Genomic DNA, 13,887 nt, shown 5'->3' with positions numbered 1-13,887 from the left:
AAACCACCTGTAATATTAGTTGTGTTGAGCTATTTCTATTGTCTGAGTTGTTCATTGTTCGCAGTTGAAAGTTTGTAAATTTTGACAATATACTGAATTTGCAATGGGTGTTGAATAATTTTAGGTGCAACTGTATGTTGAAGGCTTTCAGTGGTTACAGGTCTAGGTTAGATTATGGTTAGATGTAGCAGAGCACTCTAAAGAGTGCACTTTTCTAGTATTTTGATTGTATTATTACTAGAATGTAAAGCACATCGTGTTGCAATGAAATGAAATGTGCTATAAGATTGGCTTGAAATTATCAGTGGACATTGCTGGATGAATTGCTATTAGCGTCCAATGATACCCATTCAGACACAGTACTGCCCTATTGTTTGACGTCACCCAAATCACATACTTACATATGTACATGTAAAAGACCTAAAAAGAACTTTGCATAACAGCTACACACAGAGCACCAAAGTCGGGGCCATTACACAGCCGGTGTGATCAGTTGCAGTGTTTAAAATGGGAGCACGATTAAATCAGAGGCATGATTGTGTGACTGAAATGTGGATGGTGTAGACAGGTTGTTGGTGTAATCGGATGACTTAGCGTCTCTGCAGCAGTTTATATGCCAAGTAAGTGGTCAGTTTAACCGTAAGACACAGAGTGCTTTCAAGAATTTTAATTGCGTCTTCATTGTCACTGTCTTGTATTAATGAGAAGATGTGATTAGCTTTTTATTAAATTTTAGCCAAGGGCTTAAAAGGCCGAAGCATCCCTTGTCAGAATGATCAGAGAACTGAGTTCTCCATGGTCCTTTTAACTCTGGGAATGTGACCTTGTCTTGATTCTATTTTCTCCCTCAGTGGATATGCTGAGCTTTTTGCAGCTCTTACATTTATCTTTTAGGTAGGAAATATTTAAAAAGCTCATACTAGGTTCTATATTTGATATGAAATTTATTAAACTCTTTGGGTCTTTGTGGTTGTTTTGTCTCTCTGTGTAATCCATCCATGTATATGTCTCACTCTCATTTTCCCCTCAGACCTTGCAGCTCTTAATCACAAAGTTCTCTGAAAGATAAAGCTAGTAAACACTGATAAACACTGGCTTTAAGGCTAAGGAAGTAAATACATTCAGAACAAACTACTGATATCAGTCTTCTTAGCACTTCAGATTAATTTAAATTACATACCCTGACCCAAGTTCACGATTTAACAAAAGTAGAAGTCAACATTCTTGGTTTGTGTCCTTGGATTGTAATAAAATGAATGTAACCATTGCAAATCTTTACAGGGGAATTAACTGGTTTTGTTTGTCAGGGAATGCAGTTTAGCACATGGAGGATTCACTGACTCAGGGTCAACATGGTGTGCCAAAAAATGCTTAGCAAACATTGAAAAAGATGTGGGTTTACACACATACATTGATAGATTTCACACTTTCATAAAAAAGAAATTCTATACAATCTAGCTATCCTTTGCTTGTATACATTTTTCATCTCTTGTAGAAAATCTCTGTATTGGCCTCTGTAAAAGTGAATCCGCATGTAGGCATGTGCAGGCCTCCTGTCCACTGTCGGACTCCTTGTATAAGCCAGTGAAGGCTGCCTGGAGGATTGAGTAAAAGGGGTGAACAGTATTAAAAGACGTAGTATACTTCTATCAACCTGGCAATATTTTTAACACTGTGGAAAATGGAAAGGCACACTGGTAATTATCGTACCTAATCTCCCTGAAATCCTAATCCTTTAGCCTGAAAAGAAGTCAACCTCCTTAAGCCAAAGCCTGACTTTCTGGCAGCACCAGCACTTTAAACTTAACAGGATACATGATTCCACTCAAGCTTATTGTATTTCATTTGGATGCACTTTTTAAAAATGGCAATGTCAATCAGCCAGTCCAGACTGAAATATCTCAAAAAGTGTTTGCTGTGTTCCCACGAAATGTGATAAAACAATACATGATGCAGTGACTTTTCCTCTTGTGCCACCAAGAGATTGCCATTTATGGTTCAGCATGAAATATCTTAGCAGTTATGAGATGGAGGGCTGTAAAAATTCCTAGCATTGACTAGCCAAACCGCTAGCATTGCTCTAGATTCATGGGCCCCAAATATGGTCCACAAAAGTTTATGAATGCAAATAACAATGCCTGGCCCAACGGGCTTAAATGCAATAACCCTGGTAAACATACTCAACTCTATCTTATGCATCAGTGGACATCGGTCCTCAAGGGGGGGGGCAATAAAGAATGGTTCTATGACCACAGTAGTAAACAACAATTTAGTTCAAAGTTTTGCCAGTTGCATTCCTGTTTGAATGAAGAGGGGATGAAGTCATAAATATGCTAATGCATACGATATGTTCAGTTAGAGCGTTGTTGGACTTTAAGTCATACGATCCTTAACAGAAAAGTGTATCTTTTTCTTGCTGTTCCATGCTATAGAGCCCCTAGTTGCATGACACAGAAGGACGATACACTCCAGGACGCAACGTGTGAAGCTGATCTTGTGTAGCTCGCAGTGTCTGTGTTTGAGTACTTGCCTGGACCATATTTCTTAGTCTTGTTTCGTAATGTATATAGAACTGACAGAGTGTTTTCTTGCAGCACTGACTTCCAGAGGAATAACCCTGTCCACAAACTGACTGAAGAGGAACTCCTGGCATTCACATCTGTAAGTCATTGTTTATCATTTTTGAGTTTTATAATTTCATATTGGAATTACAGATGCTTCAATTCAGTTGTAATAATATGTCTTTTAGTGTGTCTTTTGGAGCTTTGACCATCAATGTGACCATCAATGTTTTACTTAACATTGATTTATCAGCACTTTTCCTTCCTCTGCGAAAACACCAACACTAACCTGAAGGTGCTGCACTTGCAAACTGAAGACGACATCCAAATACGAACCACTGTGCAGAACTGATGAAATGACTCAACTAAAGGAGAACCGCAAGAAAGCTGAGCCCAAGTGGAGAAAAACAGAACCATAAATCCATGTTGACAACCTTAAATACCATCTCACTGTTTTTAGGAAAGCGAATAAAACTTCCCGACAAAACTGCTTGTCAGGCACTTTTCCTGTGCCAGAGAAACATTAGTTATCACAAAACACTTACCGTCCCTACTTTGCTTCGCAATTGTTTTAGTCAAGTCAAGTCTAATTTGTATAGCATGTTTCTTACATGTAAAGGCAATTCAGAGTGCTTCAGAGACAAAAAACAGAATATATTAATGGGAATACATATAAACAATACATAGAAAGAAGACAATTTTAAAAATATAGATAAATAATAGACAAAATAATTGACTCAACTTAAGTAAAAGCATCCAAGCAAAGTGTAGTGTTGTGTCCCGATTTTAAAAATGTATTGCTTAGGCTACCTTTTCCTTTTAATACAACTGGAAGCTTGTTCCACAGACATGCAGCATAGTGGCTAAAAGCTACTTCAAGCTTGCTTTTAGCCCCGGGCAGCACCAGCAGCCCACTCCAATTTGACCTAAGAGGCCTGGCAGGATCATGTTTCTTTAACATGTCTCCCACATATTTTGGTTCCACTCCATGTATTGATTGGTAAACAAGCAACAGGGCAGTCGATTCTGTGGCTGACATGATGCCAGTGTAGCATTGTTAGGGTTAGGCTTAGATTTTAGGGTTTATCTTTTGGTCAGTATCAGCACTCTAGCAGCAGCATTTTGAAAAAGTTATTTCAGTAGTCAACCCCACTAGAAATAAAACCATGAATGGGCTTTTCTAAGTCAGACTTTGGCGTGAAATCTTTGATTTTGGCTATATTTTCAAGGAGGTAGAAAGCTGATCTTGTCACTACTTTAACATCTCAACTAAGATCAAAATCAACAGTGACACAAAGGGGTTTACAGTATAGGATCAAGTTAATAACCTAAGTGAGCAGCAACTTTGTTCTGTGATGTACACTGCAACAACAAAGTAAATATAGGGGCCAAATTATAAGGTGAAAAAGTCGTATATATTTGTGTGCCATCTGCGTAACTATGCTAAGCAATATTATTTTCACACAATAAATGGCCACAAGTGGGAGCATATAGAGAAGAAAAAGAAGAGGTCCTAGGATGAAACCTTGGGGAACACCAAGTGGTAATGGGGTCCTTTCTGAATTATAATTTGCAATAGCAACAAAATAGTCTTGTAGATATGATTTAAGCCATCTGATATCATGCCCTTTTAATGATTTGACATTTGTGAGGACCAACATTAGCGTGAGCTTGATGACACTCGCTGCAGCTGCTTGGTTGAAAATTAGTTCATAACTTGTAGTTCATGTTTGTATCAATTATTTTGCATTTTGATTTAAATATATAAATAATCTCCAATTAATTTCTTATTTCATATGATTAGTGGATTTTTAAATTGTTAAATTACTGGAAAAATAACTAATACGTAGAATCAACAACTTACCACAATAGAAAAACTACAACACTTCATGATTCCTTAAGTAATTCTAGCCTAGCTTACTATATTGGAAGGACAACAAAGCATAAATTGTTTGTACTTTCACTCTATAAGAACACATCCTGTTAGCAGTCCCTTTACTTATGGTGAAGACTTTACGATGAGCAGTGTTATTGTAGCAGTTATTAAATATAAAGAAGCGTTTGAACCTGTTGCGTTCAGGCTCAGGTCAAAGTGAGCTTACCACATTGCGATGAGGAGTTCCCAATCCACATAGTTGCTATCCCATGTACTACATGAGAGAGCAGGGCTTGGTACATTTTGTCACAACTGTTGTTTCCCATCATTGTAATTTTAAAAACGAAGCCTCTCAACAGCTTTTAGCTTGTTTGAAGATGCTCCTCAACTCCAGAGATGTCATACAGCAGTAATGGAATAGCTCACTCGGCCGATCCAGTGAGTCTCCTCTGAAAGCACTGTGAGGGTTAGGTCCATTCAGGCTGATGAGAACACTTGGCTGGAGGAATCTGACCAGACAGGAAATTAAAAGTAAAAAAGGCAGTGATTCTCTTGAGGGTTACCCTTGGGCTGGTATTTCCTTGTGCCAAAACTTTCTGTTTCTTATTAAAAAAAATGGTTTGAAATGTTGGTTGCAAAGTGACATCTGTACCCCAGGCAAGTTGAATTTTCTTTCTGCTTTTAGAGTATAGTTATATGAATATCTTTCTCCCTATTAAGACTACTTTGTGTTTTTTCCTAATTTTGCTGCTTCCATCGTGGTAACATCATGCAGCTCATATCTGTTGATAGGACATAAAGACTATAAAGACAGGCGGCTGTATGCACCAGGATATATGATAGTGAGTATACATTCGAGTGACAAGACATAATGTGTTCAGATGCAAAGGCAGACTCACATTGGTGTCTGCCCTTTATCAATGTCTTTTACGAAATTTGGATGGATTGCCATGAAATCTCTTCTGAGATTCTTGGTCCCCTCAGAATGTATCCTACTGACTGTAACGCTCCAGTGACTTTTCCTGTAGCATCACCGAGAGTTAACACTTTGTTGGTTTTGAGTGAAATATTTTGACAACTATTGGATAGATTTCCATGAAATATTTGACAGATAGTCATGATCATGATCTTTGGTTTTCATCTACTGCCACCAGCAAGTCAGATATTTCAATGGGAGAATTAGCCTTGTTATTTCTCTAAGTCAACAACTTGCACAGCTGTGCCTGTCTTGTCTATGACTTTTGTAATGGATTGTTTTCTTTTAATTTCTTTTTGCCTTTATTAAATAGTTAAGGTAAGGAGATGAAGAGGCTAAAACTGTAATGATTCTTTAGAAAGGCCTTGAGAGCCAGTCCTTTCATTGCTGTTTAGGCTTGCAACTCGGTTTTTATTCCATGCCCCTCTCGTTCTGTATGAGCCACAGAGCAGTCAGGGTATCATGGCTATCAGTTAATTAAAGGTAGAAGAGAGTGAGTGGAGCTGAAGACATTAATTTAAAGGTGAGAAACTGAATCATGCTGCAGGCTGTCCTCTCACTCTCTTTGGTACTAGTAGTCACTGTGTTGTGAGGTCAAAGTTGCCCATAAGACTTTCTGGTGTACAAGAGCTTTGTAGTAGAAAGTATATACAGTTACACTCAAAATTAGTTGACCCTCATTACAAATTAGGTTTATTGGCAAAATTTACAGAGACTTAGTATCTACTGCGGTCTCAAAACCATTCAACCTCCAGAGTAGAATCCCTCATAAGAGCACTCACTTGCAAATCAGGTGTTGTCTCAAGCACACCTGCAATTAATGAGACCCCTGATTGTGCTTGAGATCACACCTCAAACCCCTGGACTGGCTGTGGGTTTGTTCACAGTGATGTTTGGTTGCATGTTAGAAATGTGGGTCAGTGAAGAGAATCGTCTGAAAAGTTAAGAGAGGAGATCATTGCTTTGCACAAACAAGGAAAAGGACACAAAAAGATGATTCAGATGCACCGACTGTTCCTGGAGATGCTGTTGGAAGCAAAGTTCACAAGTTCAAAGCTAACGGATCACTGGCTGCACTACCTGTATTGGCAGAAAGAGGAAGCTCTCAACAGCTGCCTGCAGAGTTCTGAGGAGGCAGGAGGACAAAAATCCTGGAGTGACTGCAGTAGACCTGCAGTAAGACTTGGTGGCAGCAGGCACTGAGGTTTCAGTTTCTACAGTAAGGAGCAGACTAAACACTGAAGGCCTCCATGACAGAACTCCAAGACGTTCACCACTACCAAGTCGGCTCCAGTATGATCAAAACCATATAGATAAGCCACAGAAGTTTTGGGATTCTGTTCTGAGGCTGTGCACCACGTTTGCAGCAGGTCACAACAGGAAATATGTGCTCTACCTAGTACAAAAGATGCTTGTCAAAAAGTGGTTGAATAATTTTGAGACCGCAAAAGACTTTCATTTGGAGAGACCACCTGTAATATTAGTTGTGTTGAGCTGTTTTAATTGTTCCTATTAATATTGTTCATATTGAAAGCACCCTTGTCTCTTAAAATTGCTGTGAGTGTTGCAGTAGAGTTCACCTCACTGCTGCTCTTGCACTGTAGGAGCGCACAAAAAAAGCTTTGTCCTGAACCTATGTCTTCTAAATGTTATACCCTGGGTTCTGGTCAGCAAGTCCAACATACTTGTCTAATCATCCACAATTTAGCTAATGGTGCTACCCAAATGAAAAAAATTCATCACTTTCTCAAAATGTAGGATTGTGGTGTCCAGCCAGCTAGCTGTGAGCTCAGTTCGAACAATGAGCTGGCAGAGCATGTTGTATTGTCCCTGCATCTGATGGGAAAGCTGCTGGCTCTGTGAGCAGGCATCTTCCCAGCCTACATGTAGATCCAGGAATCTGCAGGCTGGTTAGATGGTTGTCACATGTCTGGCCTCGCCATCGCCTTCCTGGAGGACTATCTGGAGGTAGTGCTGATGTGTCAGTTATTACGCTAGCTTTCCTTGAAGGCTTTTCAGCCACATACAGCAGCAGGCGTTGATGTCACTTTCAAAAGGTACTGTGTATATTATCCTTGGGGGTATGTATGAAAATGAATCAGGTCAGGTCACCTCATAAGAGAAAACCTGACTGCCAAATAGTTGTGGAATACCTCCAGATCTTGTTTTAGAGAAGGGGTAAAGAGGGTTCAGTCAGCAAAGGCAGTGGGTTTGTACCGCTGATCATCAAACCACCAGCTGCTGGGTGTCAAACAAACAGGATTTAGTGATCCCACCTTAAGGCCATTAGGCATTACTGCAGAACAGGCATCCTCACAGGTCTAAGCTGTCTGCTTGTCTGATCCCGCTCTACAGCATGGTTGGCTCATAAATCTGGACTGAGCTGAAGGAACTTGTCCGTTTTTTGAAAGAAAATATTGATTTTGGTAATCCCAAGTCAGAGAGAAAGTACAAGTAGCAAAGAAGATTAATTTATTGCCTTGGAGTTGTTGTGTCTGGTCAGTACACCTCACTGCTGCTTTGTTCCTGTGTGGTCTCATATATTTATTCATATAATAGACTAGTCGCATATGATAGTGATGGTCAGTGCAAACAAATTCAGGGCAGTTGCTAAGAAAGGCTGGGTAAGAAAAAAAACTTCACATTATACAAATACTCACAAATACTATTATTTTCAGATAATCTCTGTTAAGTTGTCACCATTGAAACTTCCTGCTGGTTTTTCACAAGTACCTTTACAAGGAGGGGTTATGCAGGTCTGTGCAGGAAGTCGGGAGTTTGACAGTAGTGTTATGAATTTACCCAGACACCTGCAGTTTAGGCAAATAAAGGCCCCTAAATGAAGGTCACTATTTGTAAAACTACGGTATTCTGCAGTAGACGAGAAATGATTGGATTCCATCGGAAACTCCTAGCCAGTTCACAAAATTGTTGCCATTTTGTTCCCATGTGACACAGCCTGCAATGTCTCCTCTGTCACATCTGAATGTGTTTGTACAGCTCAGTGCACACTGTGCAGCCAGGAGCTTCATTCTAGATGCCTCTCACGTCTGCTCAGTTTTGATCACCATACCCAGCACCTCAAAACAAATTATTCCTCACCCTGCCAAGTCACGTCTGTTGCCAAACAAAACTGTGTCTCCTCTAAACTGAGTCAAAGTGTGGTGGAGGGAAAATTGCAGACAATTGAAGCTTTGCAGACATTGAAGATGAAGGTCTGCATTGGTCTGACTCTTGTAGGCATCACTTTTTATTTGAAATTCAGACTTTGGGAAAAGCTTTAATATTTGAATTGCAGTGATATGTTTGAATTCAACATTCACATTCTACAGGCTCAACAGATCATTTGGAGTAGTTTGCCTTGTGATCCAACAGAGGACACTCTTGAAATTCACTATCGGCTTGATCTATTACATGTCGCAGAGAGCAAAGAAAGTGCCTGACGGTACTGTTTGCGTTGTCAGGTCATTGTTGATCGGATAATCATGATACCAAAGCATCTTAGAAGCAGCGATCTTGTACATCTATTTAGACATGCTGGCAGCAATGTTGTAGGGCAGTGTCGGTCTAGTCAGTCCTTCAGTCCACTATGAAAGATCTCAACAACCATTAGATTCTCCAGAGGATGAATTCGGCTGATTTTAGTGATGTCTGACTTGCACCACCATTAGGTTGGCATATTAGACTTTAACTCAGATACATTGGCAAATGTTGGATAGTTTGCAGTGAAATGTGGTACATATGTCCATGGTGCCAAAAAGATGAGTGCTAATGACTTTGGTGATCCCCTGAGCTTGTCCTCATGCACCCACCAGCTGTGCAAAGTTTTTATGCATCTACTGTATTTACGAGATGGATTGGCATCTCAGGTACACACATTCATGGCTCCCTGATGCCAAATCCCGATGACTTTGGTGACTTTACCCCTCGTGTCATGGTGACGATCACATCTTCATTTTTGAGTGAAATGTCTTGAAATTTGTTAGTATGCTAATTTTAGCATTTAGCTCTAAGAACAGCTGCTCCTAGAAACAGCCGAAAAGGAAGTATCTACAGCCATAGTTGTTTCCAACTGAGACTGCATGGAAACGGCACTGTGGACTTTATTTTGTCTTGGAATTACTCTAAAAAAAGTTTTGTGGGATTACTCTAAAAAAAGTTTTGTTGGGAGGACTAAATAGGAGGAATAGAACTGGGGTAATTTCACAACTCATGTAGACACTTAGTATAACAATATCATCCATGTACATTAAGAGATGCTGACTATTTTTTTTTTTTTTAACTTTCAGATACAGGTGTTCCTAACCTATGCTGCTTATAGAATATGCCAACATGAATTATACTGCATTCTAACAAAGCTGATAGTCAGCTGATGGTATTAATCTCATTGTCTAATGCACACTGTCAAATCCAACAGAAAATAACCAGTCTCTCTGTAACAATAATAATAACAGGTCACTCTCATACTGCTGTAAAAAATTCCACTAGTTATCGCTCAGTTGTGTAAACAGTTGCATGACAAATGCTTAGGATTCCTTATCATTTGATTTTAATTGCTCAGTGATTGATGTTGCAGGAGGAATAACTGCATAATTAGGACAATTTACTGTTGCATTAATGACTCCAGAAAGACTCGTTAAGCATCCACAACAACATTAGTGTTCATTCATCTAACCTAAAACCATGTATCATTTTCATTGCACGTTTCCAACGTCATCCATACACTGTAGATAGAAAGGCATTGTTGTGGATGCTGTTCTGATTGAAGATGAGCTAGAACCTGAGCTCAGATAAAAAGCTAGTCCTCTTCCCTGGTGTCTACCTGCCAGTATATCAGTCCCCTGCTCCCTTTTAATCAGCTCATCTAAATCTGTAGCACTAAGCTGTCCCAGCTATTACACAGCAGATTATCACTACAGCACACAGCTAAAGGCTGTCAGCCTGTGATAGGTTTTAATGATTAGGTTTGCTGGTTGACTTCTGACAACAGAGCACAGCAGACAGCTGAGCCCTGTGCTACTTTAGATGTAGGATAAAAGGGAAAGAAGGTCCTAAGTACCTCATTGTATTCCACCAGGTTCTTTGTTTTCTCCCAGCTAAAGAGGCATAAGATATGGTTGTAAGCCACTCTGTTTATTGCTGTGAATAGGAAAGAAAGGTTTGAGCTCTCCTGTGATAATCCAAGTTGGCAATTTAGAATATACGCTGTTTAATCATACATTAAATTCTCAAATTTACCTACAGAAGGCACCATATCTTCATTTGGAAAAGGGTTATATTAGAGATAGGATTGTATTCCTGGTCTCTCCTGTTCCCTAGTCAATGTCCGCTCAATACTTCCAGCACGTTTACCTCTTGTCTTCTAATGAATTCAATATTTGAATTCCACAGCGCTAATTCCATCAATACAACTACAGAGTCATGTCATACTGAACACTTTATACTTCTATTTTTCTCTATAGAGAGCTGAAGTCATGTTTGCGCTCACCTCTGTTCCGTTAATGTCTGTAACTCTGTAACTCCGGTCTTGTCTGAATAAAAGGAAGTGTGTCCCTGTTGTTTACTGTCTGTATTCTGAGAGGAATCAGAATCCACTACAGCAGTGGCTATAAGAAGATGACACTGTCTTGATTATAATAAAGTTTAACAACAATTACTTTCTGAGGACAGAAAACACTACACCTACCATGAAAAAAAAACTAATATGGGAACTTCCGTAGTTGTAGTATAACTTTTGTTTCATCCACATCCATCAAATTCTCTGTTTTCTGACCGGGAACAGAACCAGGAGCAGAACTAGGAAGATCTACTTTCACTTCAGCTCTTTATCTTTATCAGCTTTAAGCTACTGTTACTGAAACACTAGCAGACTTCCTGCATAGACATTGCATTGCATTAAACATCCCAGCAGCACAAAGTGTATTAACCCTGGGATGCTTTAATGTGACCCTAAATGTAACCATTGATTTTCAACCAGCTTTATGTCATTACAATGTGGACAGTGAATGAACAATATTTAAATTTCATCTGTGTTGCCTACAATAAAATATTACTCTTATTTGAAGTCAGTTATTCATTTGAACAACAGCGACAGAGCTGCCAACAGTTTGCCAGGTGAGCTTTTGGTGCTGGCTACACAGAGGACAGTTAAGAATGGTTATTTGCATATACTATACTCTAATAATCCAAAGCTGGTTGACAATTGATGGGTTTCCCTTCAACAGTAATAAAAACAATGGGGAAAAAAATGGATGCAAATGAATATAAATGTGTGTAGTATGACATGACTCTGGTGTTGTACTGGTGGAATTAGTGTTGTGGAAATCTCATTACACGTACAGTACCGTACCTTTGTTCTCTCTTTACCCAGCTTTTATTGGCCCACCTGTATTTGTTCATGCTGGCAATATTGAAATACAAGCTTTTGAGAACTTTTGGGATAATCATAATTACAGACTGCAGAATTACATCTTTGACGGATGCTTTTGGCCTCGTGTGACCTGAGTAGATCTTTGCTAATTTGTGACTCCCTTCACTATACTCTGATATCATGTAAACACACTGACCTTGACTGTTAAGTCATCAGAACTGATCAAACTGTAGGTGTTGATTATGAGTTATGTGTCTTGGATGACTTAATACGCTCTAAAAGATTATCTTCCTCTGTTTTTTGCAGTGTATTCTATCTCAGCCTAAGTTCTGGGCTGTAGAAGTCACCGCTCTTTGCCTCAGGACCAAACTGGAAAAAGGGAAATCTCGATGTGTTGAGAGAGCCATGATGCAAACCCAGGTAAGGAGTTCTGTATTTATATATACATTAAGAGTCCAAGCATCAGGAGTAGTGAGGATTCACAGTCTGTTTGCTACTTGTAAATTGGAGTGTTTTTTTTCTGTTAAAGACAGCAAAACTTCTGAACTACTCAGATAAAAGTAAAGTCAGACTGATTGCTCACATTGCTTTGACCGACGAGGGCCTACATCACAGGAAGGTTATTTTCTAAACCATGGCAGGTTATTGGAGAATAATTTCTTGTGCATCCCACAAGAAGTGTAAAGTCCACCTCGATTGGGGCACCACCTCGATAAATGAAGAAAAAGAGCCAATTTAACTGATTCAGTCCCATGAAATACTAAACTATCAATTTGGTATTAAGATTATTAATTAACTTAATAACTAAAAACCAAAATCACCACATTGACAGCTAGCTGAAGGATTTCAGAGTTCTTGACAGAGTAGAGGTTGGCAGTATTCACTCTTGTACAATATTAAAGAAGACAGCATGTGGATTAAAACATTTATTAAAACAAAGTCAATCATAAATAATCTAAGTGTGACTAGATAACAAACAATATGGAGAGTGTGTGTGTGTATGAGGGGTTTGTGTGTGTGTGACTAAGCAAAAGAATGTAACATGGAGGACTACAAAAGGTGGGAGAACCACATGGTGACTCCCTACAAAATGGCCCCCAGACCCCCTGGTGTGTGGGCCAGAGGCAGACAAAGGAAAGCTAAGTGCTGCAGCTGTTAGCTTAGCTTTGTCTCTCAGTCGAGGCCTATTTCTAACACTGTATGTGTGAGTGTGTAGATAAAGGTACCAGGTTAGAGGAGAGGATGGTTAGTCTGTAGACTCTGTGTCTGTGTGAGCAAACTAACATCAACTTAACTTTATGGCTGCACAGTAAACTACAACACATCACAATAATCAAACTCACAGAACATTAAAGCAAATCAGAACCAATACATTAACAAGGTTAAACCATTGTTAATATCATACTGCTAATCTTTTAGTCACATTCCTATTGTTAGTGCTATAGTCACTGCTAGTACGTTGGCTGCTGTTTGTGTTGTCTCTCTCTCTCTCTCTCTCTCTCTCTCTCTGTCTTACCTCCACCCAACGCGGACGCCTACAGAAGCCGCCCACATTGAGCTTGGGTCTGTTCGAGGTTTCTTCCCGTTAGAGGAGTTCTTCCTGCCACTGTTGCTCAATATAATATAATATCTGATGCTGCTCATGTGGGAATTCTTGAATCCTTAATGTTGAATTCCTGAATCGTTGGCTCTCTCTAATTAAAGAGTTTGGTCTAGACCTGCTCTTTATGGAAAGCGTCTTGAGATAACGCTGTTGTGAATTGGCGCTATATAAATAAAGATTGATTGATTGATTGATTGTTTAGCCATGTATACAGTTATGCTATGCTGTATATGCCCAGTCACAGTTTGTTACCAGTCCTCAAAGGGAAGAAGAAGGTCCTTCAGTGTGCTGCTTTCTCAGCCTGTTAATGAACCAGGCTAGAAGAAGGTTCTGGTTCTTTGTCCTTTCTGTCCTGGTTGCAGACTGGAGGAATCCGGTCGCTCCTTTGTTTCTTGATAGTTAGCAGCCCTTTGTTCAAAAGACAGAGAAACATGTTTTCTCCACCATTTTCTGGTGAAGCCCAACAGTTGCTTCTCATCACTCAGCATCTTATCCAGTTGT

General features: G+C 39.5%; 1 protein-coding gene across 1 annotated transcript in view; it reads left to right on the top strand.

Annotated features, from left to right (window-relative positions):
• The window catches only part of ttc27 (tetratricopeptide repeat domain 27), a 78,737-nt gene that overhangs the window by 35,118 nt on the left and 29,732 nt on the right, over nucleotides 1-13,887 (top strand). Inside the window, exons 9-10 of the mRNA XM_070840552.1 lie at nucleotides 2,595-2,661; nucleotides 12,090-12,203. Of these exons, the coding sequence (XP_070696653.1) occupies nucleotides 2,595-2,661; nucleotides 12,090-12,203 (181 nt within the window). The remainder of the gene's footprint in view (nucleotides 1-2,594; nucleotides 2,662-12,089; nucleotides 12,204-13,887) is intronic.

This window comes from Pempheris klunzingeri, chromosome 12, assembly GCF_042242105.1.
Source record: "Pempheris klunzingeri isolate RE-2024b chromosome 12, fPemKlu1.hap1, whole genome shotgun sequence".
In the NCBI taxonomy this organism is placed as follows: domain Eukaryota; kingdom Metazoa; phylum Chordata; class Actinopteri; order Acropomatiformes; family Pempheridae; genus Pempheris; species Pempheris klunzingeri.
This window is presented reverse-complemented; position numbering and strand designations above follow the sequence as displayed.